Source organism: Penicillium soppii, assembly GCF_028829465.1.
Source record: "Penicillium soppii strain IBT 18220 chromosome Unknown utg000006l, whole genome shotgun sequence".
Lineage (NCBI taxonomy): Eukaryota > Fungi > Ascomycota > Eurotiomycetes > Eurotiales > Aspergillaceae > Penicillium > Penicillium soppii.
The window spans coordinates 2,077,515-2,091,082 of NW_026643236.1; the positions used below are offsets into that span (position 1 = coordinate 2,077,515).

General features: G+C 49.3%; 5 protein-coding genes across 5 annotated transcripts; 4 read left to right on the plus strand and 1 right to left on the minus strand.

The window, feature by feature from the left end:
• Positions 1–375: 375 nt before the first annotated feature.
• Positions 376–1,017, plus strand: N7529_008131 (60S ribosomal protein uL5; the record flags this gene model as incomplete). The annotated part of the gene is made up of 3 exons (XM_057243658.1): positions 376–470; positions 523–828; positions 891–1,017. The coding sequence occupies 3 exons, from the start codon at positions 376–378 to the stop codon at positions 1,015–1,017; spliced, it is 528 nt and encodes a 175-aa protein (XP_057095196.1).
• Positions 1,018–2,314: 1,297 nt separating this feature from the next.
• On the plus strand, positions 2,315–3,283 carry N7529_008132 (SDR family oxidoreductase; the record flags this gene model as incomplete). Its single annotated transcript, XM_057243659.1, has 3 exons — positions 2,315–2,598; positions 2,666–2,847; positions 2,904–3,283. 3 exons carry the CDS (start codon positions 2,315–2,317, stop codon positions 3,281–3,283), a joined length of 846 nt encoding a protein of 281 aa, XP_057095197.1.
• A 257-nt stretch (positions 3,284–3,540) lies between these two features.
• Positions 3,541–5,255, minus strand: N7529_008133 (carboxylic acid transport protein; the record flags this gene model as incomplete). The annotated part of the gene is made up of 4 exons (XM_057243660.1): positions 3,541–4,215; positions 4,270–4,448; positions 4,514–4,644; positions 4,699–5,255. The coding sequence occupies 4 exons, from the start codon at positions 5,253–5,255 to the stop codon at positions 3,541–3,543; spliced, it is 1,542 nt and encodes a 513-aa protein (XP_057095198.1).
• Positions 5,256–5,475: 220 nt separating this feature from the next.
• N7529_008134 (uncharacterized protein) lies at positions 5,476–5,784 on the plus strand (the record flags this gene model as incomplete). Its single annotated transcript, XM_057243661.1, has 1 exon — positions 5,476–5,784. The coding sequence occupies one exon, from the start codon at positions 5,476–5,478 to the stop codon at positions 5,782–5,784; it is 309 nt and encodes a 102-aa protein (XP_057095199.1).
• A 1,323-nt stretch (positions 5,785–7,107) lies between these two features.
• Positions 7,108–12,517, plus strand: N7529_008135 (uncharacterized protein; the record flags this gene model as incomplete). Its single annotated transcript, XM_057243662.1, has 6 exons — positions 7,108–7,146; positions 7,217–7,237; positions 7,358–7,384; positions 7,456–7,827; positions 7,893–12,113; positions 12,164–12,517. The coding sequence occupies 6 exons, from the start codon at positions 7,108–7,110 to the stop codon at positions 12,515–12,517; spliced, it is 5,034 nt and encodes a 1,677-aa protein (XP_057095200.1).
• Between the last annotated feature and the right edge of the window lie 1,051 nt (positions 12,518–13,568).

Here is a 13,568-nt window from a genome sequence, read left to right on the forward strand (position 1 = left end):
TGAGTGGACACAATTGCCGCAGGTGTCCGCCTGGCGTTCTCCGAGACACGTGATTAGTTTTATTGGCCTTACTATTCAGGCAACAGTTACTGCCTGCATAATGAGGCCATAATAGGGCTCCTCAGAGTCACGTGTATTACGTAATTTACAATTCACGCACACTTCCCAAAAGATTTCATGATCTACTCCGTCTCTTCAGTCGACAACCACTTCACGCCCAACAACCGCCGTCATGGTATGTTCATAATCCTGCCGCAAACCTGTTCATTCCATAAAAACTGCTACTGTTTTCCATTTATTCTGCATCTGGATCACCGTCTTTGTCCTGCGGGCGCACAACACTCATCTATAATCTTGAATCTCGAATCTAACATAATGCAGTCCGCTCCTTCCAAGGCTGAGAACCCCAACCGGGCGCTGCGTCTGAGCAAGCTCACTCTTAACATCTCCGTCGGAGAGTCTGGTGATAGGTAATTAGCAATGTGAAATTGAAATTGAAGTATCTGGCTAATCCACTATCAGACTCACCCGTGCCGCCAAGGTGCTTGAGCAGCTGTCCGGTCAGACCCCTGTCTACTCCAAGGCCCGTTACACCGTCCGTACCTTCGGTATCCGTCGTAACGAGAAGATCTCTGTCCACGTCACCGTCCGTGGCGCCAAGGCCGAGGAGATCCTCGAGCGTGGTCTCAAGGTCAAGGAATACGAGCTCCGCAAGCGCAACTTCTCCGAGACTGGTAACTTCGGTTTCGGTATCTCCGAGCACATCGATCTCGGTATCAAGTACGACCCCGGTATCGGTATCTACGGAATGGACTTCTTCGTCTGCATGTAAGTGGAATAAGACAATCTCTTTGGAGATTACAGTTCAATTATGCTAACAAACGACTTAGGGACCGCCCCGGTGCCCGCGTTGCCAAGCGCCGCCGTGCTCAGGCCAAGATCGGTGTTAACCACCGCATCACCACTGCCGAGACCATGAAGTGGTTCAAGACTCGTTTCGACGGTATCATCCGCTAAGCGCTTTTCGCGTTTGGGCTAAGGTGTCAACAGTTGGGAAGGGGCCTGTGAAGTACGAATTACTCGACAAGAACCAAAAAATTATCTTGCGTACTTCCCGGAGGAAACAAAATTTGCGCATGGGCAACCCGTCACCACCCAGCGGGTCCCTTGATTCACTGCGTTACATGTCTTGATTTTGTACTCTGACAACCAGGATAGGCGTGGGAGAGACATGAATTCACATTATACCATTTTTACTGCTGCTTTCCCTTTTCACAATGAGGCTTCACTAGTGGTGATGTTTTCCGCATAACCATTGTTGAAAAGGATGGCAGACACTAGATTTCGATCTGGTGTCTTGCCATGGCTCGCTTGAGAATGCCTTATCACGGCTTCGTCAAAGAGTCGGTCCCTTTACACCCGGGAGTTCTCTCGTGGTGAATTGGGTACCTTGTTCTGGCCTATCTTTGTCTTTCCTTATCCCTATCCTTGTAGGGGAACCCTGCATCTTAGTCGTAAACTCGTAGCTCGTAGCTTGTAGAGCGATGTTGTTGCCGACGATGTTATTCGAAGGTCCCATCACTAGCTGGCACCAGATATGTCAGGCTACAGTACGACTTGGTCGTATTTATATTGGACACATAGCAGCCCGCTTGTGAAAGGGCCACTGACTCCAGCGCACCCATACGGGAGAAGTTCACGATGATAACCCGAGTTTGTGCAAAGTAGGCACTACTTTATTTTGCTGAGCCGTCGAATTGTCCAAACAAATTGCATATGCAGCCATTGGAATGAAAATTTATAAATGACATACATGACATATTCTCCTATTTACACAGATAGGATACAGCATCAGAAAATATACGAGAATTGATAGTCAGGCCAATAAGCGAATTGATCGCCCCTTGAGTTAAGAAAAACCACGGTAAATGAGATACTATCTAATGGAATCATTATGCAAAGTTTACTGGTAAGTTCTCTGGGTTGTTGGAAAGCTGAAAGTGTAGATCATGCCCGTCCGAAATTCAACTTAATATCCGAAGACCATCGGGTCGCGATTCTTATCCCCACGCTTATCTCCGCTTTTAGCTATCAATGCCACCCGATTTGTTAATACCAGTGCAATGATTATTAGCCTTTGGCTGGAATAGAAGGCCATAAATTATATTTCATTGGTCTGTCTGTTTCGATATAGGTTCAGGTATTTCAACATAAATAGACCTGGATTCCACCTCTCCTACCGTTGAATAGAGAAATTGATACATATATATTCTTCTATCTATTTTTTGAAATCCATTTGAAAATTACCAGCACCATGGCCAGCAAAGTTTGGCTTGTTACAGGAACATCTTCCGGCCTTGGAAGCGAATTTGTCAAAGCTGCCCTTGGTCGTGGTGACAAGGTGATCGCGACAGCTCGTAACGTGGACAATATAGCCCATCTTCGAGAACTTGGAGCAGCAGTCTTGCAGCTTGATGTCACTGATCCGCAGGCGGAGCTGGACCGCAAAGCTATCGAAGCAATCTCCGTGTACGGAAGAATTGATGTCCTGGTGAACAATGCTGGATACACCCAATTCGGCACTGTCGAGGATACTAGGTAGGCATTTTCCCATTTCTTCTCAGCAGGACTTTTGAGCCAAATACTAAAATATCGTCGACACTAGCCATGACGACTGGTACAACCAATTCAACACCAATGTCTTTGGGACCCTGAATACAACTAGATCATTCCTCCCCCACCTACGAAGCAACAAAACCGGTACCATCATATTTGTTGGCTCGATGGTTGCATGGGACGGTGCCCCAGTAGTCGGAGCCTATTGCGCCTCGAAAGCTGCTATTCATTGTATGTCGAGTATTTCACGGCTTCAACCTCGCCGCGCTAACATATATAACCCTTAGATGCCGTTGAATCGCTATCCAGAGAGGTAGCAACTTTTGGGATCAAAACCCTGCTTGTCGAACCTGGCACGTTTCGTACCGACCTTTTGACCCAGAAAAACAGCAAGTCCGTCGAAACCAGGTTCGAGGACTACAAAAGCTTGACCGAGTTTATGGCAGGCCAATTTCGGATGCTGGATGGAAATCAAGCTGGAGATCCTAGAAAGGGTGTTGAATGTGTCATTGATGTTGTTAAAGGGGAGAATGGCACAGCGGGAAAGGAGTGGCCGAGTCAATTGCCGCTTGGCTCTGATGCCGTTGCCGCCATTCGCAAGAAATGCGAGGATACCTTGCAACAACTGAAAATGTGGGAGGATCTTTCGACTAAGTCAGATATATAGCCTATCAAATTCTGATTTCAATCGCTTTCTGATGAATGTTCATTTTGTTTAATTTTATTTTGGCACGGTTTGAGTGATATTTCTCAAACATATAACAAGGATAGGATCATAAAACGGGCATTAAATAGCAAGCAAATTTAGATATGTACTCCCGTAGACTCGAAGCTTAATCCAGAATAACAAGATATAGCTCTTCAACCCAGCTCCAGCCCCCGAAAGTACATAGTCATCACCAAAACCACCGCCAGAGAAGACGATTACTTCTTTCGATCCGTCAATTCAATTATCTCATCCCGCGACTTATCATGTTCCTTGTCACCGACTTCCAAATCCATCGTCTTGGCATTGGCAGACTCATCAACTCCAGCGACAACGTTCTCGAAGCGGCGACCACGCTTCTCAGGACCAACCGCAGTGGTGGCAATAATTCCGACTGCAATAATGGCAGTGGCAACTCCCATAACAGGGCCATAAGCGTTAACCCGATGGCCCGATGCACTTGTGACTGAGATGGATTCAGAGACGGCGTTGACGATCTGCGCTGATGGCGAGGAAATCATATTTCCGAGCTGGTAAGTGAGACCAGGGAATGAAGATCGGAATGCTGGAGGGGAAAGTTCGTTCAAATGGATAGGGATCACACCCCATGCACCCTGAACAAAGAACTGCATGAAGAATCCCGTCGCACTCAAAGCTCTCTCGCCCTGTGGAAGAATCCACGCTGGAATGAGTACCCCAGACACAAAGGCAGCGACAATGATTGCCCTTCGGCGGCCGACAAACTGGGACAAGTATCCAATAATGGTTCCACCAACACAGGCCCCTGTCTTCATCAAAATGGACGCCCTGGACGCACCGGCGTTCTCGAGCTCTTTCGAGGTGAGCATGAAGGTGGTGTATGAGTCTTGCGATGTATGGGAATAGAAGTTGAACTATTAAAGACCAATTAGACTGGAATAGAAGCTAAGAGAGCGAACAAAACGTACCCAGGTCATAAGAATTATGCAGTAGATGCACATACGCCACTCCTTGCCTAACATAGCTATCGTCTCCCTCCAAAATTCGCCTGCGGTCAATGTCCGTTTGCCAGCCTTCTTGGCTTCGATGAAAGCCTTGGACTCGGGGAAACATATGCGGATAAGACCAACAGCAATTGAGATACCGGCTGGGTTAAAAGAACGTTAGCAACGGATGACGTTAGTTGATACATCCAACTAGGGGTGAGCTAACCAGCAATCCAGAAGACGGTCTTCCAACTATCGGTTGCACCTCCCACACCAAGATTGGCACATGCTGCAAAGACATAGCCCAGCGAGTAGCCTTGTTGAAGAATTCCGGACATGAGTCCTCTCGCGTTGACACTACGTGAGAGACATATTAATTACAATCATTCAGCCCCAAGGCTGAATACTCACGGGCAATGTTCTAACGCCATGGCAATGGCATTTCCATACACACCACCCATGAAAAGGCCGAAAAGACTTCGCACAGCCAAGAACTGCTGGAAAGTCTTGCTGTAGATTGTAGCAATTTGTAAAATTCCCAGAATGATCATGTTGAGAACCATGGGCCATTTACGGCCATATTTGTCACCCGCAAGACCAAAGAATGCAGCGCCTACACTTCTCAGCAACAGGGTCAAGGTAATCGCAGTCGAGATATCAGTCTTTGATCTGCCGTAATACTCTGCCAGCTTCACTGTCTGAATGGACAAGGCATGGAAGTCGAATGCGTCAGCAGTCCATGCGACAAGTCCTACAATGAAGAATAACCAATCACGAGCTGAAAGCTGTGCCATTAGGCTGATCGGGTTCTCGATGGGCTCTGGGGCTTGCCATTCCGTATGAGACTCGCCATATTCATTGGTTACCTCGACACGCTGCTTCCAAATAAAGAGATCTCCAAAGGCCTGGCGTGCAGAGGCAAACATACCCTTTGGAATGGGGTCTGCCGGCTCATTGGAAGATGCCATCTTGGCCATCTATATACCGAATAAAGATGTCGATTGAGAAAAAAAACTTGAAGATATTCGAGGGTTGGCAAGCTATATAGCAGAATTAACAGATCACCCTCAAAAAAGCAGACCAGAAGACCTCAGTGTAGACTTGCTTGTCGAAATTCCTCCAGATTCTCTGAAAGGAGGCTGTTTCTCTCAAGTTCTACGTCAGCACCCCGGATTTTATATGCGAAAGATGGCCTCACCCCGCATTATCAACCCGCATTTTCCTCGTGGAGAGATAATAGATGTCCCTGCACCCCAGGATGTTCCGTGTTTTGACGCGGGGATATACCAGTCCGCTGAGATGCCAAGCAGCCGCCAAGGGCTTGGAAGCACGTTGCCCTCCAATACCGAGTTGCCATATGATAGACATCCCCCATCTTACGTTTTAAGGCTGGCTTGGCGCCAGTACGACCATGCCGAGTTAGATTCTTCCGGACTTGGCTCAGCCGACACAGACAAGCAACAGCAAGCCGGATGGCGCTGGGCGCGTGGCCATTGATCCCTTGCGCCGAAAACCTTGAGTCAAATAGGGGCCGATATGCAATCCAATGGCTCCGGTTCGGAATCCAAGATTATGTTGTGGCTTGGACTCGCGGGGAGACTTCCTCCACGGCTCTAGCAGGCTGTTGTCATCGGTTAGATTGGCCTCGGTGGTTGTGCGATGTCTTGATTTGGGTATCCGGGGAAGGTTGGCAGTCAGTTGATAAAGAAAACCTTAGTTACAGTAAAATAGTGAATATACATTCCGTGTATGGAGTAGAAAATCAGGCAATGGCCTTTTGGGCATCACTTTTTATCCATTATTTATTTGTGTGGGGTATTTTATATACATTTATCTGAGGTAACCTGCCAACCCCTTTGCAATTGTGAATATGTCGAGGCTCAATATCTCTTGATACCCAATGAAAAACCGCGAATATAAGGTGTTTCCGGGGGTTTTCAAGGCATGTATGTTGTACTCTACTCCGGATGACGTCCGTAAGTTGCGGCGCATCTAGAATGATGACAGGGCCCACTAAGGTGGATCCGGTTAAAGGGGCCAATTTCCAACTTCCCTTCTTGTCTTGGCTTGTTTAGCCACGAGGTCATGCAGGGCTTATACGACTGTAGCATGGAGCACGTTCCCTAACTTTGATGCAGCTTATCTTTGTGGTTTGGATGTCAATGACTTTCATTTGTGTATAATGAGTTATATTCTTAAAGTGTGATGATATGCCTGAGTGTATATGTGCATACAATGTCTGTATGTCTGTATCCATAAATCTTGCTCAAACATAAGTAGGTGACATAGAAACAATCACTAGCATATTGAAAAAAAAGGAACAGAAAGGAAAGGTGTCAAAGGTGCAAGATGCTGGGAGCTGTAGTAAACAATGAGGACTATATGAGGGCGGTCAGCTACTCCTAAAGGACTAACTGTCCGATCTATGTTGTGATCACTTCTCTTAAATCAGTTTCTGAGTGACAAACGAGAGAGAAAACCACTGCCTAATAGCAATAGCTTGCTTTGAATTCGCTTTATATCTCTTCTTATCCCCAATACTTTCTTTACTTGGAGCCTGATAGCCCAGCTCCCAAGCCCCTGTATCACGTGATCACTCATAAGCGACACCTCAGCAACGACAACAGCGGCCTCCTGAGGTCACTTCCGCATCCACCAGATCTATCCCTCCCCCTCCTTCTCTCTCCATACACCTTCTTCTTTCTTTTTCCTTTCATTGACATTCGCATTCTGTCACCCTTTCTCAACATACTTCAATTCTCCTGCCTTCTTTGCGTGGCGTTTCGTTCGGACTAGGTCGTACTTGCGGCCTACGTAAATATGGCTCCCCTTCCCATCAAGTTCACAGAGCTGGTCAATGTATGTGCCCCTCATACCTGTATGATTGCGATTGAAGCCTTTTAAATTGACCAACGCCTCGATTCTACAGTTGACCTCCGTCGGTATTGCGGTACGTACAACCATTCCCGGCGGTGTCTCGCGAGTTCCTCCGGCTTCGAGACGGAACCATCGGCTGCGCATGGATGTGCTTTCGATACTCTTATAAAGTTACTGACGTTTCGATCCATAGCCGGCTTCAATTGGATTTACTTCATGTGTGAGTTGTCCATGGTTGCCTTGCGACTACCCCTCAAAACAATGGCCAGACCCGACTGACCTCCATTCTAGACACTAGAATCTGATCACTACGTTTGTGTTCGCCAAAAGCTCGACGAAGACGACAAGCCTCAAGTTATCATTATCGACCTCAAGAACAACAATGAAGTTCTACGGCGCCCCATCAACGCTGATAGTGCGATCATGCACTGGAGCAAGAACATTATTGCCCTCAAGGCGCAGGGCCGCACCATCCAGATTTTCGACCTCGGGGCGAAGCAAAAGCTCAAGTCTGCCGTGATGAATGAAGATATTGTCTACTGGAAGTGGTTCAGCGAAACATCCCTCGGTCTGGTCACCGAATCAGCGGTTTACCACTGGGATGTCTACGATGCCACACAACAGAACCCCGTGAAGATGTTCGACCGACTTCCTAATCTTGCTGTATGTGATTTTGCGATGTGGAAACGGTGGAAGCTTAGTTTTGCTAACCTACGGACGATATTTAGGGATGCCAAATTATCAACTACCGCGTGAACGCCGAGGAGAAGTGGATGGTCGTGGTTGGTATCAGCCAGCAGCAGGGCCGTGTTGTGGGATCGATGCAGCTCTTCTCGAAGGAGCGTGGGATCTCCCAGTTTATCGAAGGTCACGCCGCTTCTTTTGCGAACATCAATGTCGAGGGATCTCCCCTACCTCACAGCCTCTTCACTTTTGCCGTGCGCACTCAGACGGGCGCTAAGCTCCAGATCGCCGAAATCGATCACCAGGAACCCAACCCACGATTCCAAAAGAAAGCCGTGGAGGTGTACTTCCCACAAGAGGCGGTTAACGATTTCCCTGTCGCGATGCAGGTGTCCAGCAAGTACGATGTGGTCTACCTTGTTACGAAATACGGCTTTATCCACCTTTATGATCTCGAGACCGGTACATGCATCTTCATGAACCGCATCTCCAGTGAGACAATTTTCACCACAGCTGCGGATAGCGAGGGTGCCGGCCTTGTCGGCGTGAACCGTAAGGGTCAAGTCCTCTCTGTTAGCGTCGATGAGTCCACTATCGTTCAATATCTGATGGAAAACCCTGCCATGTCCGGTCTTGCCATCAAACTTGCCTCGAAGGCCGGCCTTCCCGGCGCGGACCACTTGTACCAGCAGCAGTTTGACACACTCATGGCTTCGCAGGATTACGCCGCAGCCGCTAAGATTGCCGCTAACTCCCCCCGTGGTTTCCTCCGAACCCCCGACACTATCAACCGCTTCAAGAACGCCCCTCAGACCGGTCAGATGTCGGTCATCTTGCAGTACTTTGGCATGCTGTTGGATAAGGGCTCGCTCAACAAGTACGAGAGTGTCGAACTTGTTCGACCCGTTCTGCAGCAGAACCGCAAGCACTTGCTTGAAAAGTGGATGTCTGAGAAGAAGCTCGAGAGCTCCGAGGAGCTGGGTGACATTATTCGTCCTTATGACATGCCCCTTGCTCTGACCGTTTATCTTCAAGCCAATATTCCACACAAGGTTGTTGCTGGATTCGCAGAGACTGGTCAGTTCGACAAGATTCTTGCCTACTCTAAGCAAGCTGGATACCAGCCGGACTACACCCAGCTTCTTCAGCACATTGTTCGCGTCAACCCCGAGAAGGGCGCTGAGTTTGCTACCCAGCTCGCCAATGAGGAGAGCGGCGCGTTGGTTGACCTTGACCGGGTCGTTGACGTGTTCTTGTCTCAGAACATGGTTCAGCAGGCAACTTCATTCCTCCTGGATGCTCTCAAGGACAACAAGCCAGAGCACGGCCATCTGCAGACTCGTCTTTTGGAGATGAACTTGGTCAACGCCCCCCAGGTGGCTGATGCCATTCTTGGCAATGAGATCTTCACCCACTACGATCGTCCTCGTATTGCTCAACTTTGCGAGGGTGCTGGCCTCATTCAGCGCGCACTGGAGAACTCAGAAGACCCCGCTGTTATCAAGCGCAACATCGTCCGCACCGACAAGCTGAGCCCTGAGTGGCTGATGGCCTACTTCGGTCGTCTGTCCGTGGAGCAGACTTTGGACTGCTTGGACACCATGCTGGAGTCGAATATCCGCCAGAACCTGCAGTCTGTGGTTCAGATCGCTACCAAATTCTCTGATCTTCTTGGTTCCAACCGGTTGATTGATCTTCTGGAGAAGTACCGCACCGCCGAGGGTCTTTACTACTACCTGGGAAGCATTGTTAACCTCAGCGAGGACCCTGAGGTGCACTTCAAGTATATTGAGGCTGCTACCGCCATGAACCAGGTCACTGAAGTTGAGCGTATCTGCCGTGAGAGCAACTACTACAACCCCGAGAAGGTGAAGAATTTCCTGAAGGAGGCTCGTCTGACCGAGCAACTTCCTTTGATCATCGTGTGCGATCGTTTCAACTTCATCCACGATCTCGTCCTGTACCTCTACCAGAGCCAACAGTTCAAGTCAATTGAGGTCTACGTCCAACGCGTCAACCCTGCTCGTGCACCTGCTGTTGTTGGTGGCTTGCTTGATGTTGATTGTGAAGAGAGCATCATCAAGAACCTGCTTTCCACTGTTGACCCGTCCGTTATCCCAATCGATGAGCTTGTCTCGGAGGTCGAGAGCCGAAACCGCCTCAAGTTGCTTTTGCCCTTCCTCGAGGCCACTCTGGCCACCGGAAACCAACAGCAAGCTGTCTACAACGCTCTTGCCAAGATTTACATCGACAGTAACAACGATCCAGAGAAGTTCCTTAAGGAGAATGACATGTACGACACCCTCACCGTCGGAAAGTACTGCGAAAAGCGCGATCCCAACCTGGCCTACATCGCCTATCGCAAGGGTCAGAATGACTTGGAGCTCATTAGCATCACCAACGAAAACTCCATGTACCGTGCTCAGGCTCGCTACCTTGTGGAGCGTGCCGATCCCGAGATCTGGACCTTTGTTCTGAGCGAGAACAACGAGGGCCGCCGTTCCCTTGTGGATCAGGTTATCGCCACCGCGGTTCCTGAGTCTACTGAGCCTGAGAAGGTGTCTGTGGCTGTCAAGTCCTTCCTCGAGGCTGACTTGCCTGGTGAACTGATCGAGCTGCTTGAGAAGATTATCCTTGAGCCTTCGCCTTTCAGTGACAATACCAGCTTGCAGAACCTCCTGATGTTGACTGCCGCTAAGGCCGACAAGGGCCGTCTGATGGATTACATCCACCAGCTCAACGATTTCTCTGCTGATGAGATCGCTGAGATGTGTATTGGTGTTGGTCTATACGAGGAGGCCTTTGAGGTCTACAAGAAGGTCAACAACTACCTGGCCGCTGTGAATGTTCTGGTGGAGAACATTGTCAGCATCGACCGTGCTCAGGAGTTCGCCGAGCGTGTCGAGCTGTCCGAGGTCTGGAGCAAGGTTGCCAAAGCCCAGCTGGATGGCCTTCGTGTGACTGACTCCATCGAGTCTTACATCCGTGCCGAGGACCCTTCTAACTACAACGAGGTGATTGAAACCGCCACTCATGCTGGAAAGGATGAGGATCTCGTCAAGTTCCTTCGCATGGCCCGCAAGACCCTGCGTGAGCCCGCCATCGACACTGGTCTTGCCTTCTGCTTCGCACGTCTTGACCAGCTTGCTGAGCTTGAGGACTTCCTCCGCTCCACCAATGTTGCGGATATTGAAGCGTCCGGTGACAAGGCCTACGCTGAAGGCTATCACAATGCTGCTAAGATCTTCTTCACCCAGATCTCCAACTGGGCTAAGTTGGCCACTACCTTGGTCCACCTAGAAGATTACCAAGCCGCCGTTGAGTGCGCCCGCAAGGCCAACAGCGTCAAGGTCTGGAAGCAGGTCAACGAGGCCTGCGTCAACAAGAAGGAATTCCGTCTTGCCCAGATTTGCGGTCTGAACCTCATCGTTCACGCCGAGGAGTTGCAAAGCCTCGTCCGCCAGTACGAGCGCAATGGATACTTTGATGAGCTGATCGCCGTCTTGGAGGCTGGTCTTGGTCTTGAGCGTGCTCACATGGGCATGTTCACCGAGCTTGGCATTGCTCTGTCCAAGTACCACCCCGACCGTGTCATGGAGCACCTGAAGCTCTTCTGGTCCCGCATCAACATCCCCAAGATGATCCGGGCTTCCGAAGAAGCCAACCTCTGGCCCGAGCTGGTCTTCTTGTACTGCCACTACGACGAGTGGGACAACGCTGCCCTTGCCATGATGGAGCGCGCCGCCGATGCTTGGGAGCACCACTCCTTCAAGGACATCATCGTAAAGGTTGCCAACCTGGAAATCTACTACCGGTCGCTCAACTTCTACCTCCAGGAGCAGCCTCTTCTGCTCACTGACTTGCTCCAGGTCTTGACCCCTCGTATTGATGTCAACCGTGTTGTTCGCATCTTCCAGAGCTCTGACAACATTCCCTTGATCAAGCCCTTCCTGCTCAACGTCCAATCCCAGAACAAGCGGGCTGTCAATGACGCCATCAATGAAATTTTGATTGAGGAGGAGGACCACAAGCTGCTCAAGGACTCCGTGGACCAGAATGACAACTTCGATGCTGTTGACCTTGCCCAACGTCTTGAGAAGCACGACCTTATCTTCTTCCGCCAAATTGCCGCCAACATCTACCGTAACAACAAGCGCTGGGAGAAGTCAATTGCGCTCTCCAAGCAGGACAAGCTCTACAAGGATGCCATTGAAACTGCTGCCATCTCTGCCAAGTCCGATGTTGTGGAGGATCTCCTTCGCTACGTAAGTTTGAATTCATTCCCAACACTTGAATCTCTACTAACTAGACACAGTTCGTTGATATTGGCAGCCGTGAGTGCTACGTCGGCATGCTCTATGCCTGCTACGACCTCATCCGCCCCGACGTCATCATGGAAATCTCATGGCGCAAGGGCCTTCACGACTTCACCATGCCCTTCATGATCAACTTCCTCTGCGAGCAAACCCGGGCTATCGAGTTGCTCAAGAAGGACAATGAGGAGCGCAAGAACCGCGAGAAGCAGACCCGCACAGAGGAGGACAACACTCCCATCCTGCAAGGCTCACGACTCATGTTGACCCAGGGCCCGCAGTCTAACGGCGGCGGTCTCACCCCCAGGCAACTGGGTATCGCGGATTCTAGAGCTGAGCAATGCTTTCGCTTTTGATTCTTACGTTTCTTTTTTGCATTTGTAACATACAGCGGAGGTGATGGTTTCCGGGGTTGCAAAAGACACGACTTCATTATGTGGAGGTATTGGTCACACCGAAAGGGTACCAAAGGGGGAACTCATGATTAATCTTGCTTTGAATTATTTTCTTTTCTTCGTCCGCATGTATTTGATAGGTTTTGCGTTTTAATGCTTCAAGTGTCTGGGTCATGGCCCGATCTCAGTAATAGCATTGTGATTGTTTATGTTCTTACCTGTGAAATTGATTCCGTACAGTATAATAGTATTCCAAGGCTCACCGCAGAGTGCAATTCCCGATTTTCCACAAATTTGAGGCTGCCAAGTGTCCCCCAGATCCATAGGGAATTCGGTGTAGAATGCAGGTTTCCCGCCAAGCCGCCAAGGTAAATCATGGCATGAGATGGCGATTATTTCTGCAGATCGGCCTTATCAACTTGGCCTTGCCCATAAAGTGTGATGGCGGCCTAGCATTGATGCCGAGGTGCTTTTGATTTTGGTATATTTTAGGCAGTATCTTACCTTTTCCCCCCACCTTTATTACGCAGATCTTTGTACAACTGAGCATAACTTAACTTTTTAATTTTTTTTGAAAAAGAAAACCCATCTATCGCTTTGCTACCTGTAGAGTGCCGACGAGCCTCAAACGTCAGCTACCGGCCCGGCTGGATGGAAGGGACAATTTTCCGGGGAAGTCTTTATCCCCGAAAATCGTGGGGTGCTAGCAAAAGGGCTACTGGCGGAATGATGGCAGTGAATTTTTCCGCATGCAGGCCAAGTGTAACAAAAAGCAAAAAAAAAAGGAAACAGATCTAAAGGGGGTGGATGCGGTGGTGAGGGTATCACGGAAACGAAATTTTGGTTCCAGGCCTGGGGGAGATAAGAGCTTTGAGCGGTGATTGAACAGCCCCAACCTTCAACCAGCCCTTCATCCAGCCACCTTATAGCTGAACAAGAGTATGGAGTAAGGGGAAGTTCCTTAGATGCTGGGCACTGCAAGATTCTGGAGACAATTTCCAAGGCAATTATT